Below are 26,744 nucleotides of genomic sequence, written 5' to 3'. Positions count from 1 at the left end.
TACTCGCGTAACCGCTGTTGGGAGTCTAAATGCTCGGGCGCCCGTTAATTGCCCCAAGGGTTGCAGGTTCATTTTGAAAACCGGATCTGGAGTCGGGAATTAGAATTTTTTAAACGGTCCTGTAACTCGGATTGCAATTACCTCGTCACTCGGCTTTCTATCCTTCCTAACGTCGAACAACTCATGAACGAGATTTAGAGCGAACGTATATAATTCGTATAATACGTATAACTGAAACTTAAATTGCTTTCGCAGTTCTACTCGAGATCGCGCGAGTTTGCGTTTGAATTTCAAGCAGCACCGGCGGTATTATGTGGTACACGCGTACGACCCTGCTTCTCGCGATACGGAGTCGCGAAGCGGCCGATTCGGAGAGCTTTTCGGATTCTTTTAATCTTCGAGACCTTTCGCAACGGCTAGAATATCGCGATCGCGTCCTCGTACCCCGCATCGCAGCTTTGAACTCCGAATTCATGTGATTTTTTATCCCTCCCGAAAGTGTATCGTTTTCCTGCGGTACAATTATACCACCGCTCACTCGATCGATCAAGACTTTGAAGCCGAAATTTCCGCAAAATAAACAACTCGATCATAAGGAGGTCCCCCTCCCCCCCCATTCCCGATCCGCGTACACGAGTCGAGGATAGACTTTGAAGCGAACCCGAATAACGTCGAAACCCTCAGATGTTCGCGACGAGGAGATCTTTTATCCGCGAGAAAAGAAGCCGGGAGATTAAAGGTGTCGGAGTTAAAGAGAGAAGGTATCCCGATCATAATTTAAACGGCGCGGCAGCGGAGTGAAATGAAGTCGTGAGAATTGTCGCGAGACGTTCCAGGCGTCGTCGATTCTCTCTCGCGGTGATAAACTATTTCCGATCCACCAGCCCCCCCGCTGCGTTCTGTGTACCTTATGTTCTTTTTCTTCGTCTTTTTTTTTTTTCTTTCGCGAGCCATTTCCCCCTTCGTTCGGTACGCCACTCGATACCGCTTCTGCTTCTGGTACCACTTCTGCAGCGGCTACACCGTAGCTGCTGGAATCGAAATTAATTCGCGATTCGATTTATATTGATTAGAGTGGGACAGATGGGAAGGAATAGGATTGAGTCAAAGTCGCGAGAGGAATTTAATTGTCTTTTCGCATCCCTTTCCTCCGAATTCCCGCTATTCTCCGCGGCTTCCTTCGTCCTCCCTTCTCCTTTGGCACCCGTCCCTTCCGATTCAGCACCCCCCGATGGTATCGGTGTCGTCGTTGTTTCCATTGTATCGACGCAACCTTAATTCCCGGTGGTGAAATTATTCCGTTTTATTAGACTGCGAAATGGCTCGAGTGCTGGATATAACGGAAACGGGGAACGCTCGCAATAAAGCCCCGAGGGACGTCCGCAATCGGACGCGAAGAAGTAGCAAATTTTTTCCACCTCTTCTCTCGGCTCTTTAACGGCGACCAAAAAGACCGCACCGGTTTTCCGAACAGAAACCGAAACCAACGAACTCGGATCGTCGACAAAAGTGATCAAAAATTATATTTCCTCATTTACTCCAGAGCCAGTTTCTCTTCGATTTTTGTTCGCTTCCCGCACCGTACCGCGCCAAACTTCTAAATCTCTCAACTTTCATCGCAAGTCAGCCAACGTTGCGAAGTGGGCTAACGTTCCGCGTTCGTACAGGGAAAACAATGACGCATTGTCATGGAATTTTACAGGGCAAAGATCTCGTCTGTTCGAATACAGAGTAGATTTAACGCGAAGAAATAATTATTTCCTCTACGGACGTAACGTATTTCTACTCTCGTTATTATTCGTTTGCCAAAGATTCTATACGCACGACAATTACCCACTCGACTCAAAGCTCGGATTTTATTAAGCTTTCCAATTATACGCCCATTATATTCCCTTGGAGAAACCACTTTCGTTATCTCATTCGGAGCGGTAAGTACATATTCAACGTTCCGCTACCGCCTGCCGATGCACACGTTCTACAATATTACCGCGAAAGGACCAATTTATTTCACAAGTCGATGTCGCCGGAGGGGCTATCGAGGGGTCAGATATTGAGATACGACTGTACGGTTAGAAAGCGGCAAAGATCGGCGTAGAATTTCAGATACGTTCTCGACCTCCGACTAATTATAAATACCGGATGTTCAAGTTGATAGGAATCGGTGTTTCGAAGTCGTCGAAAAATTTGGAGTGCCTTCTATTTCGCAATCAAGTTTCCCGAGTCCGTTTCCATCGCTTCGGATTCTGCCGTCGCCCGTTATCCATCCATCTTTATTTGCACGGTATTCTCTCCCTGTTCAGTGTTTGCAATTTACTCTTCCAGCTTCATCCAATATTTTACTTCATACTCTGTTAAATTATGGTTCGATAGGTGTATAGTCGTGCACGTGTTTGCATTACTTTATAACCTTGGCGAAACCCGTACATTTTCGAAATCCATCATTCCTCCTATTTTTTTTTTTCTTTTTCTCTTTTTTTTCCGCCTCTTCTGCAAATTGATACGGATGGACGTCAAATATTACTCGACTCCGACGAACGGAGGTAGTACGAATGAAAAATATGACAATATCGTTGCATCGATTCGATCATTCGTTGAAAAATGATTAAAACAGAATGAAAGAAAATGGAAATTCAGAGGGGATTAGAATATATTTTGATTTCTGGAATTATTCGCGCCGACCAAACGGGGGGGGGGGGGGGGGGGGGCGGCAATGAATTCGCGAGTCGAGATTCTCCGAGGCAATATTATTTCGGACGATGTTATTAATTGAAGATCAAAAGCCATCAATTCAGTGGGGCTGGGGGGAGGGGGTTTTAAACTCGTAATTAATGTTCGCCAAAGTTCTTCCGGTACACGTGCGGTTTTCCGCGCTTAATCCTATTTCTCCTTTTCTTCCTTATGTATTCACCCCCTCGCGATTCGCGGTCACAGAATACTCTCCCGCTCATTACTCTATCTTTAATTACTCCGAGGCAAAATTGAATCGAACTTCTCAGTTCCCTTCTGTAGTTTCTACGTTCCGTTCCGAATTCGCTCACTCCTCGGCCTCTGTCGTCGTCCGATTCGCAAAGATTCGTTCGCTCTCTCAGCAGAGCTTTGTCGGCGAAAAGTTTGAACGGCTTCTTTACCGATCCCTTCGTCGTTAAACGGTGGAAATATTTTCAAGCTATTGATAAGGAAGTTTTTACGGGGGCTCCGTGTACGTACGTGTGATCTCGATGCGCTTTCGTTGCGATTTCTCACAGTTTTACGGTAATAACAATCGAAGGATTCGTCGGATTTTTCGTTGTATAAAATTTCGATTCTCGATGATCCCTTGGAGACTTTTGCAATTAAAAGTGCACTCTTGGCGAAACGCGAGACGACGATCGATCGATTTCTATTATTGTCAAGTCGGATCACCGGCATCGGGACTACGGGAAATCTCGCTAAAAGCCTTCTCCGAAGACGAGGAAAACTTTTAAGAGCAAACAAACAAATCCGATCTGCACCTACGGAGCTGCCGCTGCCGCTGCTTTCGCTCCACCCGCCACCGGTATAATACCGCAGTATTCGTTCTTCCGACAGCCGTGACTCTCCCGCGGAACGTTGAAAGAGAAAACTTTTAGCTCCTCGTGTGTATCCCGTTAAAAAGTGAACGTCAGTCACAGTTTAAAAAGTAACGGCGATTCGACCAACCGCCTAATAATTGCCGAAACCTCTTTTTCGCTCGGGCGATCTCTCTGAGGAATTGGAAACGTCGATGTCGTACGTATGCCGACACCACCTCTCACCGTATAATAGTTCATTAGTTCGCAGAGGTTGAGTGGAGAGAGAAGTTCGTCCGCAGGAAGTAGGTGTAACGAGTGGGGTGTAAACTCCACGAGAGTTGCGATCGTTCCGTACCGGCAACGGATACCTGGAAACGTCGACTTTGAAACCGCAGATCTACTTTGGTCGTGGACTGCTAACGCAACTGCTAAGGTCGAAGGAGGACAGTGAACGGTAGCCAATCTCGTTATACCCGGGCACGAACACCGAAGTTCTACCGGAGGGTGAACGTAATCCGAGTTCGGTCATACCGAACTTCCGTCCCTTCTCCTCTCATCCCTTATCCGGGATTATGAGTCTTGGCCCTTTTCTTTGTGCCTGCCTTAGTTTTTTTCACTGTTTTCCATTAGCCTTGGCATTTTTTTTGTTCGCTTCACTCAGCCGGATGATTCGAGTGAAAGAGGAGAATTGAAAAAGCTGGGGTGCAGGTTGTGCACCTTGAAGATTGCCGCGATTGCGAAAACGTAGTTTCTGTAAACTCGGTGAAAATGCTTACCTATTCGCGGATTTAGATAGTCGTGACTTTTGTCGTCTACACGGTTTTTATCCTTTGTGCCAATTCCGGTGCTGCACGGATCCCTGGATGATATACGACTGAAAATGGAATACACGTATACATCTATTCTGACACGTTGTAATCGTACAATAGAAGGGAATTTAAATATTGACAAGCGAGAAACGTCCCCGTTCCGTATCCCGCATTCATCCCTCCGAAGAAACAGGAATCGAATTCACAGCCTTCCAACTGTACACAGATTCGGACGACAACCAACCGTTATAAATTCAAGTCGCATCGCACGAACACGATCAGACGAAAACCTCAAACGTTGCTGCTGATGTTGCATATTTTCAATAGAGTTGAGAGACAAAAAAAAAAAAAACGAAGCCTACTAATGCAGTAGTGAACCAAAGTCCCTGTGGATCTCCTTCGAGGCCAATCGCGCTTTCGTTTGGCTACACAAGTACAGAAAACATGCTTTACGAAGTTGGAACGTGCGACACTGGGGATAATTTATTCAACGGTCGCACGACCGCCGACGTTGACCCTTATTTATTTTTCAATTTTTCAACCGGCACACGCGACGCCTAAACACGTGCGATACGCGAAAAAATATAAGCTGGGAATTCAGCCGCAAAATTTTGTCGATGAACCGAAATTTCCGATGGCAAGTGGCTGGAGTTTCAAGACCTTCACATCTTCGCGTTCGAGTTGTTACCGGACGAACTTGCACTCGGCATTTTTCGAAACAACACCCTTGGCATGGGAACATAGCGTTAATAAAACATGGCGACCGGCGAATTGCTGAACTGGTTCACGAGACTCGAAGGAATAACGCGAGAAGTACACGTATAGTATAATCGTACCACCTTGTACGCTCCGCCCACTTCTTTTCGAAATATTTTATCCACGAGTTTTGAAAAGTGTACGCGAAACTCTCGGGTTTTGTTACAGTTCGCTGGATGATCGACTTTAGTCGGTTTCGCGGGGAATGAGGATGTACTTTTGCACTTTATCTTTATCTCGATGTGGAAAAATTTCACGTGCGAATCCCACCAGCTAAACTCGGCGACGTATTTCTTTTGGGTAAAAGGTTCGCCTAGGAGGTCGATCATAGGTCACCGTGCTTCACTTTCCATTTGCCTCAACCCTCCGATTTTTCCATAGCTTGTAAAAAGCTCGAATGTTTTCTCTTCCGGCGACCGCTATCGTTTCGTCGTAACATTTTGACTGCTTCGTTTTTTCGAGTATTCCGCAGCTTTTGTCGTTCGCGACTCCGATCGAAAATCAATCCACGCCGCGCCCTCATCCCGTTCCGAGCATTTTCTTAAAAATAGCTGACTTTCGGTTACACTGCACTCAAGAATCATATCGTCGAACAGTTTTTCTCCCCATCTTATAGAAAAACTTCCGGGAAACAAAGATCAGATATTCCATGCGATTAAGTTCTTTCCCAAAGTACGACTCGTAAACGGAGCGATATTATACCGACCTCCTCTAAAAGGAACATAAAACCTGATGAACAATGCATGGAGCTTTTTAGCCAACCTACCCCAGTTTTGCGTACCTTTTCGGAGCGGACGGATATATACCTGACAGGCATCTTTGTTCGTCGTATCCTTCCCGGCGCATACGATCATCGGAAATTCGAGCCGGGTCGCTCTCCTTGTCTCTTGATAAATTCATCCCCGGTGAAGAGCCACCTACGCTTGCATTTCCACAGCTCGATTTGAGCGTCATTTACTTATCTCGATCGTTTATTTATCCCTTGAAGTACTCGAAGTCGAGACATTTGGAAGAATTAATCTTTTCTCGTGATCTCGAGGCACGTACCTGAAAACCATTTATATCGACGACGTGGCGTTGGAAAGAAAGGGTAGAAATGCACTTTGAAACAACTCGGTGTTCGAGATGCTTGAGTTGAACTAGTTTTGAAAAAATTGTTCGTTTACATGTAGAAATTCACAAGTGATTTGAGCTCAGGTGCGCCACGGAGTGAGATATTCCATATTTTTTTGCAAGTTTTCAGTAATCAGGCTGTACTAAAATTTGTCACGAAATCCAGCGTTATTCCGAAATAATGAAATCCGGAAATCCTGTACTTGGGAGTCTAGCTTTATTATCCGTATAAACTCCGTTATAGCTGCAGAGGATTTTCCGCACTCGTGAGTCAGCTTTCTCATCCAGCTTCTGAGACGGCGCGACGGGTATTAACAAGAGCCTTCTTTTTTCTGTTGCGAAAAAGGAATTTTTTTTCCGAACAAAAATCCCACGTTTTTAATAATTCACTGTTTCAGGGTGGACCCACCTCCGTGTTTCCGCTGCCCCAGACAATCCTAAATCTCTACGAACGAGGATCTGCTACCCCAGACGTTCAGGGACACATCGACCTCAACCAGGTACGGAAAAATCAAAATACTTCAATACCCCGAAAAAAGTTGATGATCCTATCAACTTCATCCCTACCGTTCGTCGTCCCGATTCAGCGTCCGTACCTTCGTGATCGGAGTAAGGTAGGAAAGCAGATTCCGACTGGATCGACGTAGGATATCGGGGGGTGGTTTTGTTGCGAGCGACTGAAAGCAAGCGTTCGAGCTTTTTTGAGCTTTCGGGAGATACGCCGCGTCGGTAAATAACCCAGCGCGCTTCGACTCCGTAAGTTTCTGATCAACGCAAGTTACGTGACTGTCGATTACACGTGCAATTTTCGAAGCTTGAAGTCGGAGAAATAATTCGCCAGTCCGGTAGAAAAGCTCCGGCCAAAAAATATCCCTGACAATTTTTTTAGAACGTTATATTGTCCCCCACGAAAGTGCTGAAAATTGCGACAGGCGACCGAGTGAACTTCACGCGATAATTAATACGTTTGGAAGAAGATTCCATTTCGATGATTCAATTTTTTTTCTTCCACCGCTCGTTTCCACACTCGCTGAAAGGGGTTCGGAAAAATAAACAAAATTTTATTGTAAACCGACGCGGCTGGTTGAACAAACAAATGTCACACGCTGCAGATTATCAGGCATCGGGCGACGGGTACGTAGATATTGTACACGTAACAAGCGACGAAAGATAAACTCGATTGGAACACGATGGGGATGAAAACACGGTCGTCATGGTTACGCAGCTTCGGCCGCGAAGCATCCGTACTTTCTGAAGGCGGACGTCGTTTAGTACATCCGCTGCCACGCCGTCGCGACGCTAAGAAATACTCGGCATCGACTAATGCGGACGGATACCCTAGATTCGTGTCAGGTTCAGGAGCTTTTTAATGAGACTGAGTACGGTGTAGAATATGATAGAGTGGATTTTATACGAATAATTTATCGATGTAACGAGCTCGGCTCTGCTTCAATTTTTACCACGTTCAAGAATACGCGGGAGTTTTTTTTTTTTAGAGAAAAGATATCTACGTGTATCTACCCGCGAATGTACGGTTTATAGCTCTTAGGACGGTGAGGAAAAAATCGATGAAATATGAGGACTTTTCTATGAGAGGGCCGAAAAGTAGCGAGGTACCGAAAAATCGAGTAGCGCACGAGTGTGGAGAGTAGTCTCAGGGGCAAATTGGCGCGAGAGAATACAAAGCTTTCGTTCGGCTTTGACATAAGTTTCGCTCCTCGAGTTTCACTCTTCTGTTGTACAGCCCTCAATTTTCTCAGTTCTCCAGGTGACCCTGCGGGATCGTGAACAGCGTCTCCTGAAATTTCGGTGAGCTTGCGGTTGCCCGTGGTCAGAGTAAAAAAAAAAAAATCGGGGATTTCCATCGATCAACACCTCGGAAGAGATAAATTTTTTCCTAGCCTTATACTTACGTCTGGAAAGCTTATCGCTATCGTTCGCTCGCTCTTCACGGTTTGGCACGATGTCAAAAGCTCGACCCGTTTCCTTCTCGCTGCACATCTCTTATATTTCCGGAATATCAATTTTCTTATGCTTCTTTTCTCTATTTCTTTCTGTTCTCGTTTGGGGTTGAGAAAATGTGTGTCTTTTTTTTCTTTCTTTCGTTCCATTAAAGAATACTTGCCACAATTTTGATCCGAGTATAATTTTATTTCCATTCATCTCTAAGTTTTTTTTCACACTTTTTCGAGTAGAAATCAATTCGAGCGTCAGCCTTAAAAACGCAGGCAAAAGAAATAGGTACGTGATTTAATTTGAGAATCGGTGATTGGTTGAATTGGATATTGTAATATCGCACAGATGAACAACACAGCATTACACTGGAGATTTGTTTGAATAAATTTTAATCTTTGTGATCATGGTATCGACAAAAAGCGGATAGAGAATTGATTCGAAAATTTTCAACGACCGTCCAACGGTTGGCAACCCCTATATTTTTTTGTCCAATATCATCGCCGAATCAAGCCTCGAGACTATTATAAGAAAAGCCCAATATAAAGAGAAAAAACCGGAAAGTAACGAAAACGTCTCGTTCTTCGATCATCTATTTTTTTCCAAACATGTTTTTCTACCACGCACCACGCAGTGGTGGAAAACTTTTTTAATCTTTCAAACGGTCAGACAAGCTGAACACGCCATTCATATTTTTCTCATTACTCATTTCCTGCCGCTGGTGGTCCTGTTTTACCTCACGTATCCAGCGGTATGGTAGTTTTTATCGGGGCGTTTTTTTAATCAATGATCATTTTTTTTGTCTCGTTTTTTTTTTCATGAAATCGTCGCATCCCTCGTTTTCCTTATCCCTCCTTCATCTTCAGCGCGTTATCAATCGAATTGCGCTTTGGTCATTGAACCGTCAAATTCAGTTACTTAACGAGAAATAAATGAGCAGCTCCCGTGTGTCGTGTTCGGCCTTTCACTCGATATCGAATACGAAAAAAATAATCGTACTTGGGAAATCGCTGGGGTTCCGCAACGATTTTTTTTCACTCGGCGAAAAGAAGAAAGCTCACGTTCGAAGCTTTCGTTTATTCTTTGCAAAAAAGGCAGCTGAAATTTTTATACGTCGGTATAAAGTAGCCCCGGAAAACAGAGGCTAAAACCCCGATTTCGTCCCACGTGATCAACCCCCTCCACGGTATAAATTCAATTTCGCAGAAACTCCGTGTCTACAGGGTTACGTCACATTCCTCGTGACGCCTCCTGTGACTTTAGTTAAGCAGACGTTCCAGGATCAGACTATTTTCATACGGGTTCTATGGGGCGCCTAGGAAATTCAGGGCTCGTTAACCCCCGACCGAAAACATCCCTTAGGACGGATCGTTGAGATATCCGAGAAACGACGGGAGGATTTGCACAAGATTTAGTAAAGCGAGCTTAATCAGACCGAAAGAGTGCTCCGGGCGCTTCTACTCGTCCTCGTCGTCGTCGTCGTCGTCGTCGTCGTTCGTTGGGCGTCGGGAGGCGAACGACGGACGACGGGTGTCGGAATTACACGGCGCCTTGATGAAGAAGCGTCGCGACGAAGCGACCAAGGCACACGCGGCATCCCCTCGCCAGTCTTGTAAAGATACTCGCGACACGTGCCCCGTGGAATTTCGTCACTTCCAACCCTTGCGGAATCCCCCCCGAGTTCGGCCATTCATCGTACAATACTACCACTCGCGACAGTGCGTTATCCCTACGCGAGTCCGCGAGCGAATGAACGTAGATTAAATAGAAGAAATAAATAAATTATGATCGACTGGGTATCGATAGTGCGACACTCGAGGAGACGGTTCAGTAATTACATGTACGCGGTGCCGAGTAAAGTGAGGAAAAGGCGGAGACCGACACGTCGCAATAACTCGCCAGTTTCGTTCTGCGGTGGAAAAAATTCCAGCCACGTTCACCACCAGCGTCGTCATACCTCTTCAGACCAACGGTCAAAGCTCTGCGGATGTTGCTGGGACAATGTAAGCCGATTAAAAATATATATCCAACGGAAACTTACCTATTTTAATTTGGGGTAAGCTCCGCGGTCGTCGAGTTCCTTTCTACGACTATATACGGTGACATGGAGCGGGAATTTTTTTTTTTTTTCACATTTTTTGTTACCGCGATTCCGAAGTGAAGCGAAAAAATAAGGGAGGTTCATTTACGCGTATTACGCGTGTATCGGAATGATGTTGAGTTTTCTTCCATATTCCGCAGTAGCACCGCAGGCCCTGTTTGTGCAACTCTACTTTTCACCAACTTCCCAGCAAATAAATGACCGTTGCCGAACTATAGATAACGTAATACCCGATTATACAGCAGTAGTCGTGTACCTCATACCACCCCTCCCCCGTTCTCAATGTGGAATACACGCTGAAATATAACTCGAGCATGAAAACTACACCTGGAGAAACTCAACTCCCGCGATCACCCGACTCGATGAAAACTTCTCGATCTCCCAGTTTTCCTACTACCGTTGCACTTGCTGCCAAAGTTTCTCCTCAAACTACCAACTCCTGTAACACAACGACGAAAGATACCCCGCGCCACGTCGTACATGCGTCAGCTTTATTTTTCATCCCTTATTGATTTCCATGTGACCGAAGTAAAAAAAGATTCACCGTACCTTTGAAGAGAGAAAATTACGCGAAGGAGAGGGGGGGAAAAAAAAGAAATACAAATATTTTCAACGTCTCCCCCGCGGGCCCATCGATCATTTTTCTCCGAGGTAATCGTTCGATCTCGACGAAGAAGTAACGTCGCGCGATAATCGCGTCGAAAAATAATCGTCGGTGTGCGTTAGTCGGCGCGGGTTTAAAAGAAACTTGAACACGCAACCGAAGCTAAATTGAACCGAACTCATAACGCAGGCTATACGTGGAGGTGTAATGTAACTCGTAACGCTCACGAGCCGTCAGGTTGTTTGATCGTTGCAGCAAAAGATAAACATTTGAGAGGTAACATCAAGAAGAGCCAGCAGCTTGTTTATTGTTGGAAGAACAACGCCAAACAAACCACCACCCCTCGAAAGCCCAAAATACCTGTTATATACCGTACGGTAAATGTTTCCCGTACGTAATCCGTGACACCGACGCCCAACAAAATCGTTGAGTTTATCGCATCGCAGTGAAATCGTCGTGCGTAAATCGTTGGGATTTCGTTCTTTCATCCGCCCCAACTACGAACGGTGAATGGCTCCGTTAATTTCCTCTAATCGGAGCTTTTGGAAAATAGCGGGTCGCACTTTACGCGCGGAATGATCGATCGGCGCGAAAAACGAGAGGAGAAGGAAAACGAAGGAGAGAGAAAAAAAAAGAGCTCGTCGAGAACGGAGAGCGCTGCCGAAGTCTGGCGCCGCTCGAAATTCGGAAAATTCGAACGCGAACACACACCGATGTTCTTTACCAACGAATTTTTCTCTGCCGTTTTAACGGGAGTTCGACCGCGACTAGTCGGAACCGTCGTCCGGGTGATAGAAGGCGAGTCATGACCTCACCTCTACCGACACCATGGCAATCAGAAGCCCCTGGGACCAACACACTGCAATAAATCCCGGATTTTGTACGATTAGCCCCTCAAGTGCTGCCGCGCGTATATAGTTATACAGCTACTTACCGCGTCCGAACCGACGCTACGTAGCGTATTCATTCGCGACACGCCGAGTTTGGTTGCCTTTGTAACTCTGCCTTGAAATGAGCTTTCGTTAAATTCCACGCAGCGAATACTGACGATGATTTTCCGCAAACGTAATTCCCATCCGATTTATCCACGTCGATGAGGTCGATCCGCACGTTGCCAAGGTCCGTGCGGACGTCGCAATCTTCCAGAAAGTTCAGCTTTAAGCGTTGATACATTTTTTTTCTCGGCCAATAATATCTCGACAGATGGTATACTTTTACTCGAGAACACGCCGTTATTATCCCCGTTTTATTAAAATTTTATACAGCGTCAAGAGGATTTTCCGTTCGATCGCGAATTGGACGTAAAATAAAAATAATTTGAATCACCGTCGAGTCTCCGGACTCGAAATAACGTCAGGTGAGCCTCAGATGCGTATGACTGGTTTTTTCAGAAGACCAGATTCGTCGGTAGTGGTGCCGGTGGTACGGAAGAACAACTGCCCCCGCCTCCCTCGCCCCCTCAACTGAAGGAAGCCAGTCAGTTGGACGGTGTTCCCAGACTGAATTCCGTCGACCGTATTCTTCACGCCGATGGAAATCATTCGCTCACTAGCCGGGAAAATTTGAACAAGGTCAGTTATCCTCGCTAATTTTCGTCGCCCTCGATCCGCCCGCTTCTGGCTTTCGAGATTTTTTTTAGTTATTTTTACCTCAATTACCACCGATCTTCCTCCACTTATCTTGGGACATTATTTCGTATTTAAATGACATTCCGGTTCATCCGATCGTGAAAGGAATATAAGAGTCCGGAGAGGGCGAGGAATGAATTAAAGTAAAATCTGAGATCGAGTCATTACGGATAATAATTTTGTACCATGCGCGCGGAATGTTGGCGGAGCTTTGCAAGCTTCTCACCGCCACCTGAATCCGTTCCAGGGAAGCTTTTGGGAGCTTTGGAAAATCAATGAAAAAAGCTCGTTCGCTACGGGAAGCTGCAGATAACCCATGTATCGACCTATAAAGACCAGCTCTGAACAAAAATTCGACTTTTGCGTGGGTTAATAATTTAGTATGTGGAAGAATCGAATATCATCATGGACTGTCGAAATCGACAATGGATGATACGGTTAAAAAATACCATTTTTCGCATCGATTAACTGACTGGAATCTTCCCCAAATTACGTAAGAACGACAACGAGAAAATTCGAAGCACGTAACATCGTCTACATTCGTGTAGTCTGATCGTTCGTTTTTATTATTGAGTGATAAATTTAATGCTCGTATCACAGACCCATAAAATATTCAATCTTTTTCGAGTATTTTTCACCCCCCTCTCTATTCCGGCCCGTACGATCAATCAATCTCCCCAACTTTTTTTCTACCAAAACTTTTCACTTATTTAAAAAGTTTTTCGTCGGATCGTTTTAATTTTCTACCACATTAAGTGGAGGCGGAAAAAGCTTTGGTAAAACTTGCTCCCCGTCATCCCCTGCGACGGGGGTTGAAAAGCTGGAGTGTTTGTCGCGTAGCCGCGGATGGCAGCACCACGTAAATCCTCGTTCAGGTTGCTGTAATATCGGCGAACCATCGATTCCGAAAGTAAACGCGACGATACGAGGCAAGCAGCAGCTGCTGCTGCTGGCTGGGTGGGTGCTCCCTCGCAACACGTGGGGGACAAACAACAGTCAGTCCGCGAATTCGCGACTTGTCACATTGTCATGTGCGTAACTCGAGCCTCCCAAGTAGGAGAAACTCGATATCGAATAAGTGCGTAAACGTGATGTACGTAGATGATAATAATAATAATAATAACGTGGTTTCGATCGAATTCCAAACGGTCGCGTAACCGACGACCTTCGAAAGAAATGGTTTCCGATTACCTCGGCTATTTGACTAACTGAGCTGCACGTGTAGGCGAATACTCTTCGTATCGACGTACACCTTCCCCCGTATCTCTCACTCAAGTATACCGCCACTTCTGAGTTACCGTAGTACCTATGCATACTGTATCGATCTGTTCGAAATTGTTTTACAATCGGTCATAATCCACCAAGTTCCTCGCCATAATTCCATCGGCGCAACAAGCCTCCGCGCTTCTGAAATATTTTCAACATCCTTCGAACGAAACGTGAAAACTTTTTCCAAAAGCTCGAGCTTTCGTGTGACGTAAAATTCATTCTTTCGGGTGTTTTACCGAAAGCGAATGTTTCCTGAGAGAAGGTAAACGGTGGTTAAATCGATAGGGAGCCAACATCTCGCGTGTTTGTTCGTTCGCTCGTTTGTTTGTTTGTTTCTCGGTGAGAGCTCCATTACTGCCGATGTCACCGCGTTTCCGTCTTCCTCACGGAGCTGTCGGGGTAGATTAGATACCGAAAGTAAATTTTGCGGGGCGATCGGGTTTCGCGTCAGCGGAGAAATTTTTTGTCGGACCGTTAGCCTTGATAAATTTTGAAAAAAAAATTTTTTTCAACAGCTTTTCAACGTTCGCAGCAGGCTCGGTATTAATAAACCATATTCGAGGTTTATTCGTTCACCAAACTGAACCATAATAAAGTAACGGTGGTCACGCGGTTGTATAGGTAATGGCGAAATTTTACCGGCGCGAAGTAACATTAACGAAGAATATTTTTCTTCAAGGCTAAGACCTTCGCTCGAACGTACACTGCCTTTGGTATTTGTTCGTTGTGAGTTTATTCGCAGCTGCGTACACTCCGAACCTTGGCCGACTAATCGAAATACGTGAAACTTCTTAACCGAGCTCACAAAAAATGTGAAACAATAATTTTTCATTGAACAAAAAAAAAAGAAAATTGATAAGCAATCGTTTTTACGGTTAATAGGGTTCACCTACTGGCAAAGAATAAGTACGGGCAAGCTTACCTGGGGCCGCGGGGAAGAGGGTATAAAATTTGCGATAAGGTTGAAAAAGACGTAGACCTCGGCTGCACGAACAACGTCGTAACGGTCACCTCGGCCTAGTCAGATAACGAAAAAAAGTAGCTAACAGCGAAGTTAGTCGTGTTGTAATCGCTGAATTCGCGATCCGAAATAGAGCAGATGATTTCATTGATATTTTCTGGCGTCCGTCGGACTCAGGTGAACGTTACAAGATTTCGAATGATTCAGAACCCGTTAAAACGTATGAATTTAGATATACAAACGAGCGCGAAAAAGAGGAAGAAAAATCCAACGGCTGTGATAAAATATTTTCTTTGAACCGTACGTTTCGAGATTTTTTTTTTTTAAATACCTGCCTCGCGATTACATCATTTTTAAAAACCTCTCGGTTTTCACCGGTTCCGGACTAAAAAGGCGAAAGCTCTCTGTTTGAGAGCGTGTTACACGGCTCCGAAAATTCTTTGTAAAAAAGAGACTAAGAGAGAAAATCGAAAACCGCATCCTCGCCCTCGGCAATGCATGCGCGACACGCGGCTCACTTTTTTTCTTCGCTCTGTTTTCCGCCTCATAAAAGAAACTAGCGAAATGGAGATTTCGAGTGGCTATACTTTTTGCCTCCGATGTAACCTCCGGGCTTCGATCAATCAACGAACTTTTCAATCTTCTTTAGACTTTACACGGGTCCCCGCTATCGAACGAGGAAAAAACGAAGCGCCGCTAGCTTAAATTCGAAATTCATCGTAGAAACGGAAAACGAAAGATTTCGAATTAAATTCGAGCGAAAAATAGCGAAATAATTAACAAACTAACAAACACCGAATAATTCGGTCGGCATACGGAAGATTAATTGCCGTAAAAATTCAACGAGGACTCCGGCAAATTAGTGGAAGTATGATAAGTGCGCGTGAAAAAAATACTCCGAACGGAGGGCTACGAGGGCGCAGTTGGTTTTATCAACCGGTGACGTAAGCCAGACCCTAAAAAAAACTCCGTTTTACGGCTTCTCGTGTCATTCGCGAAGGTGAGGTAAGACCTCGTAACCCACCGAATTGGTCACTTCCGCTTTACCGCGGCGGAGAATTTTTGAGTCCCCCTTCGGAGCGCCCGGGATTTGCTACATTCGGGGAACACGCGATACTATTATAAAATAATACGACCCACTACGCCAGCCCCTTTAGGTTTGTACAGGTTATACGTATGACGCAGCAACAGGCAAACTACGACGAAAAAAATACTACCACCTAGCGTGACTCTGAATCGCCGAACGGATCGGGAGTACGCCCCCGAACTGCACAACGCTCTCAAGCTCGCTCTCAACTTTAAAAATCCGGTCACATGGCCCCCTCGATTCACTCCGACTTCCGTGATCCCTTTTTTCTCCGTTTCGCAAGTTTTCTCGGGAAAGCTGCGTGCGGAAGAAAAATTTAGAAACAAGAAAATACGTTTCGTCGCAAGGCTTTTAGCGGGACCAGAAAGTTATGGCCGACCTCACGTCGGCTTTACTACTCCAGTTTTTCTCGCAATCGGGTCGTTTGTAAGAGCGATCGGTCATCGATCCGACTCGCGTCGTCGCGTATATCGTTTCGTTGAAATATTGAATCGACGCTTCGTGAAAAATTGGATCCATACCGTTAGGGTATAATTATTATAGGCGAGAGAAGTGGTGAGGGTCGGCGTTAGGTCAGCCGCGTAGCCCCTGCCGCGTACGGAACTTCGACCTCGCTCACCGTTCCCTCGAACGTTTCGCCGTGTGGGGCGTGAATTTTATTTTCAAACCCTCGAATGTTCAGATTTTCGTCCACGCCGCCCGATTGGACGATAATAATAATTTTCCCATGTACGACAGAGCTGATTTTCTCGACAAATTCGAGCAGAGTCTGAAAATAAAAAAAAAAAAAAAAAGGAAGAGTGCGTAACGGAGCCGAAAACGGGGGGACGGAAAATATGTACACGTCCACCGAAGTGAAACCCTTCGACCAAGCATCGTCGGAGTTTAAGTAAATTCAGGCGATAGAACATGCCGTTCCGAGCGGTTCTCCAGTTGTTTCAGTTGTGGGCCGACAGTGGTGATTACAAACTAACGTATCGGCGAACGTATCGCCCGACACGTAATGCCATTAGCTTTTGTGTTGAAGACGGTGTTACGTGCTGACCGAGCCTCCATAATTTATACCTCGTGTCCATCGAATGATCCGGCTACAAGTCGCTGTCAACCGTAACGTGGATCCGATAGAAACGGAGAACCGAATCACATCCCCTTGTCTCCGTAGATGTCAGTTTTTCCTTTCGGGTTCTCTTTGAAAATGAAAAGAATTTTGACGGAGTGAATTTTTTCTTGTTTTACAACGTTTATTCAGTTTTTCCTCGTCGAGCGATCGACGCTAATTTGCACTATTTTATCGTCGGTAAAAAACGCAACGATGACCAGCGTCGTTATCGAATTACCGATAATATTTCTAACCGACGTCGGTCGGCTGCACGTGGTTGAAATTCTTTTAATTAAAGCCCGTCGCTTCCTCCCGGCTCCTGTTCTCCTCTCGTTCGTTTGCCGGCGAATCAACAACTCAACGCTCCATTGCCTCTCTGAAAACCATTAATTTCCCCGCACGTTGCATGGCCCGTACGACTTTGTCGGTTACCAGTATTCGCCCGCAATCGTTAACGAACACGCGGTCGCGCATTATCTCGCGAGTGAAAAATTTCCGGGTGTATTCGAAAGAGGGAAACACGATCCAGATCACGAATCGAAGTTCGCCGATGAAAATTCAGCGATTCCATCCCGATGAAAATAAATAAAAACCAACCGAAAAAAAAGAAGCAAATTGTGGAAGGCGTGCATAAAAATCGTAAAATAATTAACAGCATGCGCGATTACAAGTAGGTGCGCGTAATCCGGTTAGCTTTTAAGTAGATCGCGCGCAGTGTCGGGTAACTAGGTACGTACGTACGGTGGAAAAAAGTGAATCAGTCGAGTTTCCGCGACCGTGGCGTGTAGTACGTTAATAATACGAACCCCTTCGGCGTCGGAGGGGGTTTGGGGTGGCTCAGCTGCGCGATCCCTGCGACTCTCCCGGCTTCCCGCGGCTCCCTCGGGAACTCGGAACTCGAGACTTCGGGATTCCCACGGAATACCTCCTCTCCTCACCTCGCCTCGTTTCAGCCGCCTCCTCTCGTCTCTCTTGGCCCGCGGTAGTATGCCAGGTGCGCGCAGTGGCGTAGGTCAGTGTTTTCACGGGCTCCAGAAATTCCCTTCTCCTTCCCTCCTCGTCCTTCGACCACCCCATCCCCGTTACCTGTCGTACTTTTATCCACACGCGAGTCGCACGCGTGCAAACCTGTAAGCGAAGTATATATTTGACGTACATCCGCGCGCATTCCCGTTCACACCCTTCGCCGTATCCCTGAATATATATATATATATATGTGTACCTGGAACAATACACGTACACATGAACACGTTGAACTGGTATTGATCTTCAACACCAGAAGTTACTTATCCGCGGAACGGAGAACCACGTGCGCGATGGATGCGCGGGGTGACATACGCAATAACGAATGATACCGAATTAACAAGCGACCCAATTCAATTTTTTACTCACCGATTCCTCGTCGAAAAACGGTAGATCGTAGCGTACGAATCATTTTTATCACTTTACCTTCGCCGCGTCTTTCGTCTCGACGATCAGGTGCGTCCACCGTGGGGGGTGGGAGGGTGATCGTAAGTAAAGCGCTCACAGTTGTATATTTCGTCAGATTTCCGTGTTTACTCCGGATTACGACAGTCAGCTGGCTAGTAGTTGTTCGGGATTCGTCGCGTCATCGTTAGCAGGTGATCTACTTTTCGCGGGGACAAAAGCTTCTCGTACCAACTACGTGTATAGACGATCGGTAATTGGAGTTTCGGAGAGAAAGGGGGTTGCACAAAGCCGAGGAGATAAGGGGCCATTGATTCGAGCACGTCGTGCGTACGCGCAAGTCGCTCGCGGTACGAATATTACCGCAATTATCCGGATGCCGTACGTCTACTTATCGTGCGCAAATCTCTTTTCTGCACCGGTTTGATAATTGCGTCTAACGATCGCCTGTGAGGGGATGCGAGATAATCAACGTCGCGGTGGCGTTTGCTCGCGTCTCACCGGTTAGGTACGCAGATCTGCCACCCCATTCTTCGCCTCGTTCGCATCATCATTTCTCCGTATTTTCGTGCGCTAATTAGTTACGCGTGTCCAACGGCAAAGGAAAATAGAAAGGAGACGAAACAACGATGGGCGACGAGTAAAACACTTTTTACCGCAGAGATCATATTGTTTTACATTTCCATCGTTGCGAGTCGTTCGAATTTTTTTCCATTCGTCCTTCTCCGAGAGTCCGATCGCCACGGGGTGTCGAGAAAAAACTAACCGAGACTTTGTCGCGGCGGTGAGATGAGAAATTTTCAATATTTCATGGAGATGCGGAAAGGGCATCCGGAAGGTACGTCGGGACCTTTCAGCGTACCGCTACCGTTTACTAGCTCCCAGTCCCGAGGATCCGTCCTGGCTCGTCCCTGCACGGGAGATGGAGTGAAGGTTTCCCCGGTTCCTCGCACGCAATGCGCAGAAGTACGAAGTCACCCCCTCGTACCACCGCGTTACTTTTTTCCCTTTTTTCTTCGCCGTCTCTGTCACTTCTCTTCCTCTTTATCCGACGTTCAACCGACGCCGGGGCGGGTCGTTGAAGCTCGTCGTGGCCACGGGATATCGATTCACTCGCGGCTTTGTCAGGGCCACAATTTTGACTCTGCCGTGTCCCCCTCACCTGCCACCCCCCCCTTCATCCATCGGTGCGTGTGCACGGAAACTGTCCTTGCCTAATAATGCGGATCTACAGATCGATGAGTAAACTTTACATGCCTTTTTTTAACCATATCCACGCAAGTTCCCTGAGAGTAATGAAACTGCGGATTGAAGAGATATGAAACGAGTCGGGGGGGAGGGGGGAATCAAAAGAGCGATAACGGAATGTCGTTCTGCCATTTTTGTATTCTCGTTTCCTCTTTTCCTTTTCAATATCGCGACCCAGAATAACGATCGGTTCGGTGTATAAAAATTGGAAACTTGTACTCGGAGCCATTGGTGCCGGGGGCGTAATCGCTTGTTATTGGTCATCGGTGAGCGGTATTCGAGATGCTGGATATCCGGAGGTTCGCAGAGCAAATCCCTCGGTGATAGTTAAAATTCGATGGTCGTCGGTGCTGCAACGACGCGTCGTCCGATCGCAGTCGTTCGTACGTCAGCTGTAAAAAGAATGCACGTCGATTAATCGCGAAACATTTCCACTCATATTTCTCTCGTGTGCATACGTCGACTGTTTTCGACAACTCTTCTGACGTTGTTTCAGATTTTCTGCAATGTCTTTTATCGCGGTATAGCGTCGTGCAGTCTTCTGCACTCTACACGTGTACCACGTGGGTACAGCAGAGATAACAACAGCTTCTTTTATGTTTCTTCGCGTTCTTTTATGTTTCGTTAGACGGTCGGTTACGCTTCGCTTATTTCCCGACATTTCATTTACTTCTCTCACGGTAAACCGAACTTTTGTTCTACCGCTCATCGCGTGCAAAAGAATCCACGAAATTCCGCTCTATTTTATTTCAATTCACGTACCGTTTTACGGGTCGAGGAAATCCACGGGCCGCCCTTCGAGCAACCGGAACCGTTAAAGTCATTAGACCTGATAAAGCTGTTTAAGCTGTCTAAACATTCCCTCTCACTATAATTCACCAAAGGACGAAACCATGTAGTCACGTTATTACCAGATTGTCTTCAGACTGAACCCGTCGTACGACGCTCCTTGGTTACCTTTTTTATTTTCCCTTATCATTTTTATTATCATTGATTATTATTTTTATTCTTTTTTTTTGCTCAGGATTAAAGTTCGCGTTTTATTTATTGTTTGATTTTTTTTGTCTCGTCTCTACCGGAAGTAAGAGAAAGATAAAAAGAGAGAAAATAATCGCGCTTAGGAGACGATTTTTGTTTTCTTGCGATGAATTGAGAATCGAATAGGGAAGTTTGTGTACAGGTTTCATGAAATGGATGTGTAAAGGTAAAAGCTCGTGTAATAAAATTGAAGTGGTAAAAAAAAAAAAAAAAGAAAAGGGGCGGGAAAAGATAATAATCAGTTGAAAAATGTACGAATGACTAACGATCCGACTGAAGCCCGTGTATGTAGAAATAAGTTCAAGCTTGCGAGGAAAATGGAAACTTTTCAATTAGTTTCAACCCTTCGTAAAACTATTTGAAATATACATATGGGATGGGTTCGCGAAGCCTGAAGGTTGATGAATTGATGGTTGCTGATTTGCACCGAACAGCGGCAACTGAAACTTGAACTAATTGTAAATAGAACTAATTGAATGCTCCGAAGCGGAGGTAGAAAAGCTTCGTTTTCGAACGCGAGTGAGGAAAATAAATAGAAGGTGGTAAAGCGCGGAATTTGTTTCTGATGTTTATGTAAAGGTAGTTTCGCGCTGCAACGTTTTATTTCGTTCTCTCTGTTCCTCTTTTCCTTTTAATTCTCTTTATTTCCCCCTTTTTCACGGTACGAAAAACGTTACTTATAAAACAACTTCGAACGTTGGGCAAAGCTGTGAGGTGAGCCTGAATTCTGCTGCAGGCTCGTCGGGTATTTCGGAATTAATTTACCACTTTATATGCAGAGTAGAGAGGAGTTCAAGCGAAACTAGACGTAACGTAACGTAACGTAACGCAACGCGTTCGCCAATCACGTTTAAAAGTTTTTAAGCTCGTAATGTGCGGAACGGTTACCGCTTATTGCTTGGACAACGATGGGGGAGAGCTCCAATATCCGATATTTTAATTTCCACATCCTTATTACACATCTACATAACCCGTAACCACTTCGAATTTCGCTCAAACAAGCTTTTTCGCTACCACCTTTTCATTCGTTTATTTCATGTCCAATCTATTTTCGATCGAGCAAAATTATACCCAAGCTTGTACGGAATACCGTGAATCTGGCTTACCGACCGGCTGACCTATTAAAATTTATACTTTCAACATCTTTTCATTTCAACCAGTTAAAAATGTTGATTGCCAGCCGTCCGTTTGAAGATCATTTTATCCACTCGTTTAACAGTTTACTCCGTATAAACCACCGGAGAACTTTTATACACGTGAAACGATTTAATATTAAATTCACCGTTGCTCCGCGCAAGTTTCTCAGAAAAGCAGGAACATAAAAGAGGAGAGGATCGGGGGGTCGGGGGGTCGAGGGTCGAAATGAAAGAGAGGAGAGGAGAGGGATACCCATGAAAGTCCGCGGGGGTCGACGCTACTTGGTATAAGGAGACAAGAGTTACTTAATTAAGCCACACTCCGAAGTTAGCCCCTTTAAACTCGACCCGTGGCAAGCTTTCGGAGCGGCTTTTTTTTTTCCTTATACATCACACGGTAAACGATAGGTTCAAATCATCCTATTTCCACTATCACAATAGAGGGAGTTTCCAAATTGGTTCTTTTATTTTTTATTTTTTTTTTTTTATCAATTTGGCTAGTCATCGCAGCGCGTATATCCGTCGTGGTAATATAGGTGGAACACGTATGTTTCCACACCGGCTGGTACTGGTAACGTTACCAATTATCGCCTGCATCGGTGCGTGGAGTGATCACGAAACGATGCTGGAGGGATTAATGCGGCTTACAATCCGAACTATGAGCCGCGTTCGCTTGTTCATTACTCGCATATATGACGCGGGGCGTGTATACAATTTTCGATCGCTACGATTAACTTTTGGATGGTCAAGTTTCCGATTCGGAGCGAACGCGGATTAGTTGAACTCGGAATCGCGGTGGGTTATAGTTAATTAATGGTAATCAGCGATTTGCCACTCCGATTGCGAAATTAAGCATAATTAGGTGACCGACGTTTACTCTGATCAACGGCTCGTCTTTCGATGTTATTACGACGTTGATGACGGCAAAACGCGCGTTGCTGGACCGTCGTTCGCCAGAACTTTTCTCAGGTGGGGAAAAAAAGTTCTATCGACTTCCCGGAGAATTCGCGTGGTCACGGAAACCGGAAATCGATTAACCGTGTGGACCGACCTGCCGGATACTCGACAATATCCGGTCGCATTATCGAGACACTTCCATTAGAGTTTATGCAGATCGCGGTTATCTGCAGCGCGTACGTTTCTCCTTGAAATAAATTAATGTGGTTCTCGTTGTCATTCAATCTCCGTGTTTTTCGTTCTCTTTTTTGTTCGGAGCGAACGCATCGCGGAGGAAGTGCGACTCCTTTCGAATTTCCTCTTTGTTCCCGGCGCGGAGAGTGTAGTACCGCGGTGCGGTAAATCGAGTTTTCGTGGTGCAGATGTGCAAATATACCTTATAAATACGGCGAGGAGAGGAGCGAGGGAATAAAAATTCGATATTTCTCATATATATATGTGTAGCTGGAATCTACAGGATTCTGCATTTACCCACAGTCGTTTGAAAATCGAACCGTAAATGCGACCAAACCGCGTTCAGTTGCTTGAGCCTTTTGCCACCGCCGAACGCAGCGTGCGAATTCTGAACACCGATGAAAAATTATTCCGACCAACATCCCACGAATTTTCCTACATTCGAATTTGGAAATATAAAAATCTGATCTCCGTCGAGAAGTAGAACGAAAAAAATTCCGAACAGTTTCGATAAAATCCCCGATTTTGTTGAAACAAATTCAAATCACTCGCTTCCGATACTGACTCCTCTCCGCTTTTGTAGAGTTTTTTTTTTTTGACTCCAACGACCATCGATCAGGTGACGAAATAATAATTGCAACGTGTGGATGACTAGCAGCGCGAAAAATCTCCCGGAAACCTTGATGAAGAAATGCTTTTAAAAAATATTAGAAACAATCGACAATAAAAGAAGAAAAAAACCGCAATAATTGTGCCTATATCATACATAGTGATTTAGTATTTAATAAACTTTTCAAATCGGTGTAATCATCGTAATAAAATTTTTGAGCTTCATCCCGACAATAATATACCTGAAATCCGAAGGATTGAATAAAACGAAACAAAAGGAAGACAAAATTTAATTAGTCAATAAATAACAGTGACCACAATCCACGCGATCGGATACATTCGACGAAACGTTATTACCGAATTTTTCGACAACTGTCACAAAAGAAAGTGAGATAGAGAGTGGTGTTTAAAGCGTCCCGCTATGCCCCCGACTACCCCAGGGGACCCAGCCATGTGCTCGTTGTGCCCCCGCACCAAAAAACCACATCATCCGAAGAAATTGGTCCGTTTCGACTCGGTAGTCGATACGTTTTCCATCTCCGATTGCAACGCTGCTACTGGTCAACGGGTAAGATTATCCGAATTATATCATTCCCTCACAGCTCACGAGTCCCTCTCCAACAACCACGTCGAATCAAAGGCCGGTGAAATGTCCCGCGAGCTATCCGATATTCGAACGGTATAATTCTGTTTGGACAAAGGACATGCGAGCTTCCACCGTCGTTCGTCATTATTGACGCTATTTTTCCGGCTCTTGCCAAAAAGTTCCTTTGATCTCGTACACCGCACACATACACCCTTACCAGAAACACCCGCCGACGTCCTCGTTACGAAATATTCAGATAGAGGGTATCAATTTCGAGATTCAAAGACTCGGACACGCGGAGCCTGAATTTATTTAATGAATATAAATTCAACACTCATCGTCCCCGTTTGGCTCGTATTACGCTGACCACCCGTTTACCGATATTGGCACAAAGCGACCCCGAATTTCGGTACGCTCCCTTATAATTTTTTGATGCGGTCAGCCGGGGCGGAGCAGTAATGATGATAAATAATGAAAAGTGTTTTTGTTTTTTTTTTTTTTTTCGTTTTGACGTTCACCGGATTTATCGGCTGTTATAAAAATAGAAATATAAATGAAAATAAAAATGAGTAGAATAAAAAAAAAAAAAGGAAGCGGCTCGATTGCCGGAAGCCTCGGAGGCCCCGAGGGATTCGAGCCGCGTATCAATTTATCATCCCGCGAGGTAGATCTCTCGATAGGGAGGGAGATAAAAGGGCGCTGATGAAAATCTCTCGTCCGATTTTACCCGGTGGCAATTTTTCTAAGAAATTTCAACACCCGCACCCGATGATGCAGCTATACCGCGCGCGTCTCGGCTGCATCTCATGAAAAAGTGAACCGATCACGCGGCGGGTATAACTCGAACGCTTACGTTTGCACGGCAAATTGCATGCCGCATTCGTAAGCGGTATTCCGATTGTTGAGCGTGCTTTCAAACCCCCCTGGATATCTAATCGAGCCTACGGCGATTGAAATTTCGAGTATGACATCTGTTCGCCGACGAACCTCCCGAAAATTGAATACGTCCTTTTTTCTTTTTAAAAAATCGAATTTTCGCTGTAGCAATTTTTATCTGACTTCGGAAATTATTGATGAAATTTCCAGTCCCTTCAAAAATGGACTCCCACCAACGCCGAGGTCTTTTTAAGACGCGTGGTGTACAGGGGTAGCGTACATCGCTCCGATCCCCTCGAGTCTTCTTATAGTGTACAACTTGTTCCCGGATATCGTGTATAGAATGGAGTACAAAAGAGGGACGCGAACTAAGGAGAACCCTCGGGTGTCAAAGGCCCAAGACCTGGAGCTCGGCGATCGAGGGCCCTACACGGGATTTCTTACCTTAAGCTCTTCACTTCTCCACCCGAGAAAACCCCAAGCGAACCTTCGATACATCCATTCTTGATGATAATAATGCGCGGCCTCCTAAAAAACGAGGGTGTCCGACGTCCTCGTTATTCGGAATCAATTATAACTCTAATCGTTTCTTCGGAGAGATATTTCTTTTTTTTCTTCATTTTATTTAATTTTATTTGAACAGATTCCCGAAGAGGAATCAAACGCGGTGTGGAGTGATTATTTTATTTTCTCGATGGAAGCTCTTTTCGGCAATCGTCGATAAATAAGAGGAGTTCCCCTCAATTAGTTCGGTCAAATAAAAGTTTTGGAAGGTTAATATTTAACCGAACGTACGTTTACCCTCCGAATACAACATTTATAGTATTCCCAATTAACCCGAAACTTTGCTTTCTCTGTTACAGGTGAGTTGCTCGAAACCGCTATATGTCTATGTCAGACCTTAATCTCATCCCAATTTTCTCAATCAAACGTAAGTAATTTATCCGCTATCAAATATTCGCTATGACCTGCTAGGATCGTATATTCAACTATTTGTTCCCGTGATGAATTATCACTTTTAATTAAACCCACGTGACGCACACTGTACGTTCGAGGGGATTCTGAACTCCTAACGAGCTGGTTACCCGACGATTAATACGACCGGGTAGAGAAAATTCGTTGGATATATCGTCACGCTCTCGATCGGGATTCCCCGGTAAAATGACAACGACAATCGGATTTAGAGGGCTGCGAACCTTCAAACTGATGCGTGGGCAATCTTCTCGTCGTTCGTCAGGAAGCTTTACAAAGGTGTCTCTCCGTATATCGATGGGAGAATGAGAGTCGAAAATCCCAAAAAAACATCTTCCGAAACAATCCTGGAAAATTCCAGCGGAACGTTGAAAGCAAGAAATGCGAATCCGCGAAATGAGAATGTTGACCAGATCGAGGGTCACTTAGAATTTGGAGCTTTCCTCCTTTTTTTTTCCTACTTTCTTTTTTATTTAGGCGAACAAACCGCCGTCAGAGATTTCGGAGCGTTTTTCCGTACACGCGCGGGCCAGGCGTGCCCCGAGGACCTTTTTACAGATTATAATAAATATATATATATACGGGATAAGGACTCCGAACTGCGGAATAACTCCGAGGATAATTCTTTCCGTTGATAAGAAACCGCGACTTTTTTTCTCCCTCGAAAATTTTCATGCCGATGTATCTCGGCGGCGCAACGCGCGATCAGTTCACTTCCTAACTCGGGCGCGTGCGGGCAATTCTCGAGAAATTCTTTCCTCTCTCTCTCTCTCTCTCTCTCTCTCTCTCCTCCGCAAAATTAGCCACGTC

At 45.2% G+C, this 26,744-nt stretch overlaps 1 protein-coding gene across 17 annotated transcripts in view; it reads left to right on the top strand.

Moving 5' to 3' along the window:
- Window positions 1-26,744, top strand: part of LOC105690854 (disks large 1 tumor suppressor protein) — a 311,797-nt gene that overhangs the window by 175,697 nt on the left and 109,356 nt on the right. For 14 of the 17 annotated variants that reach the window (XM_048657365.1, XM_048657364.1, XM_048657363.1 and 11 more), the window contains 2 exons: window positions 6,607-6,708; window positions 12,258-12,437. In XM_048657365.1, coding sequence (XP_048513322.1) covers window positions 6,607-6,708; window positions 12,258-12,437 — 282 coding nt within the window. Of the gene's footprint in view, window positions 1-6,606; window positions 6,709-9,748; window positions 10,165-12,257; window positions 12,438-23,514; window positions 24,069-26,744 lie in introns of those variants that run through there. The other 3 variants (XM_020855183.2, XM_048657367.1, XM_012408996.3) reach the window with 3 other exon arrangements.

The sequence above is a fragment of the Athalia rosae genome, chromosome 6, assembly GCF_917208135.1.
Source record: "Athalia rosae chromosome 6, iyAthRosa1.1, whole genome shotgun sequence".
In the NCBI taxonomy this organism is placed as follows: Eukaryota; Metazoa; Arthropoda; class Insecta; order Hymenoptera; family Athaliidae; genus Athalia; species Athalia rosae.
The sequence above is the reverse complement of the archived record's forward strand: the minus strand, read 5'-3'. Positions and strand labels throughout refer to the sequence as shown.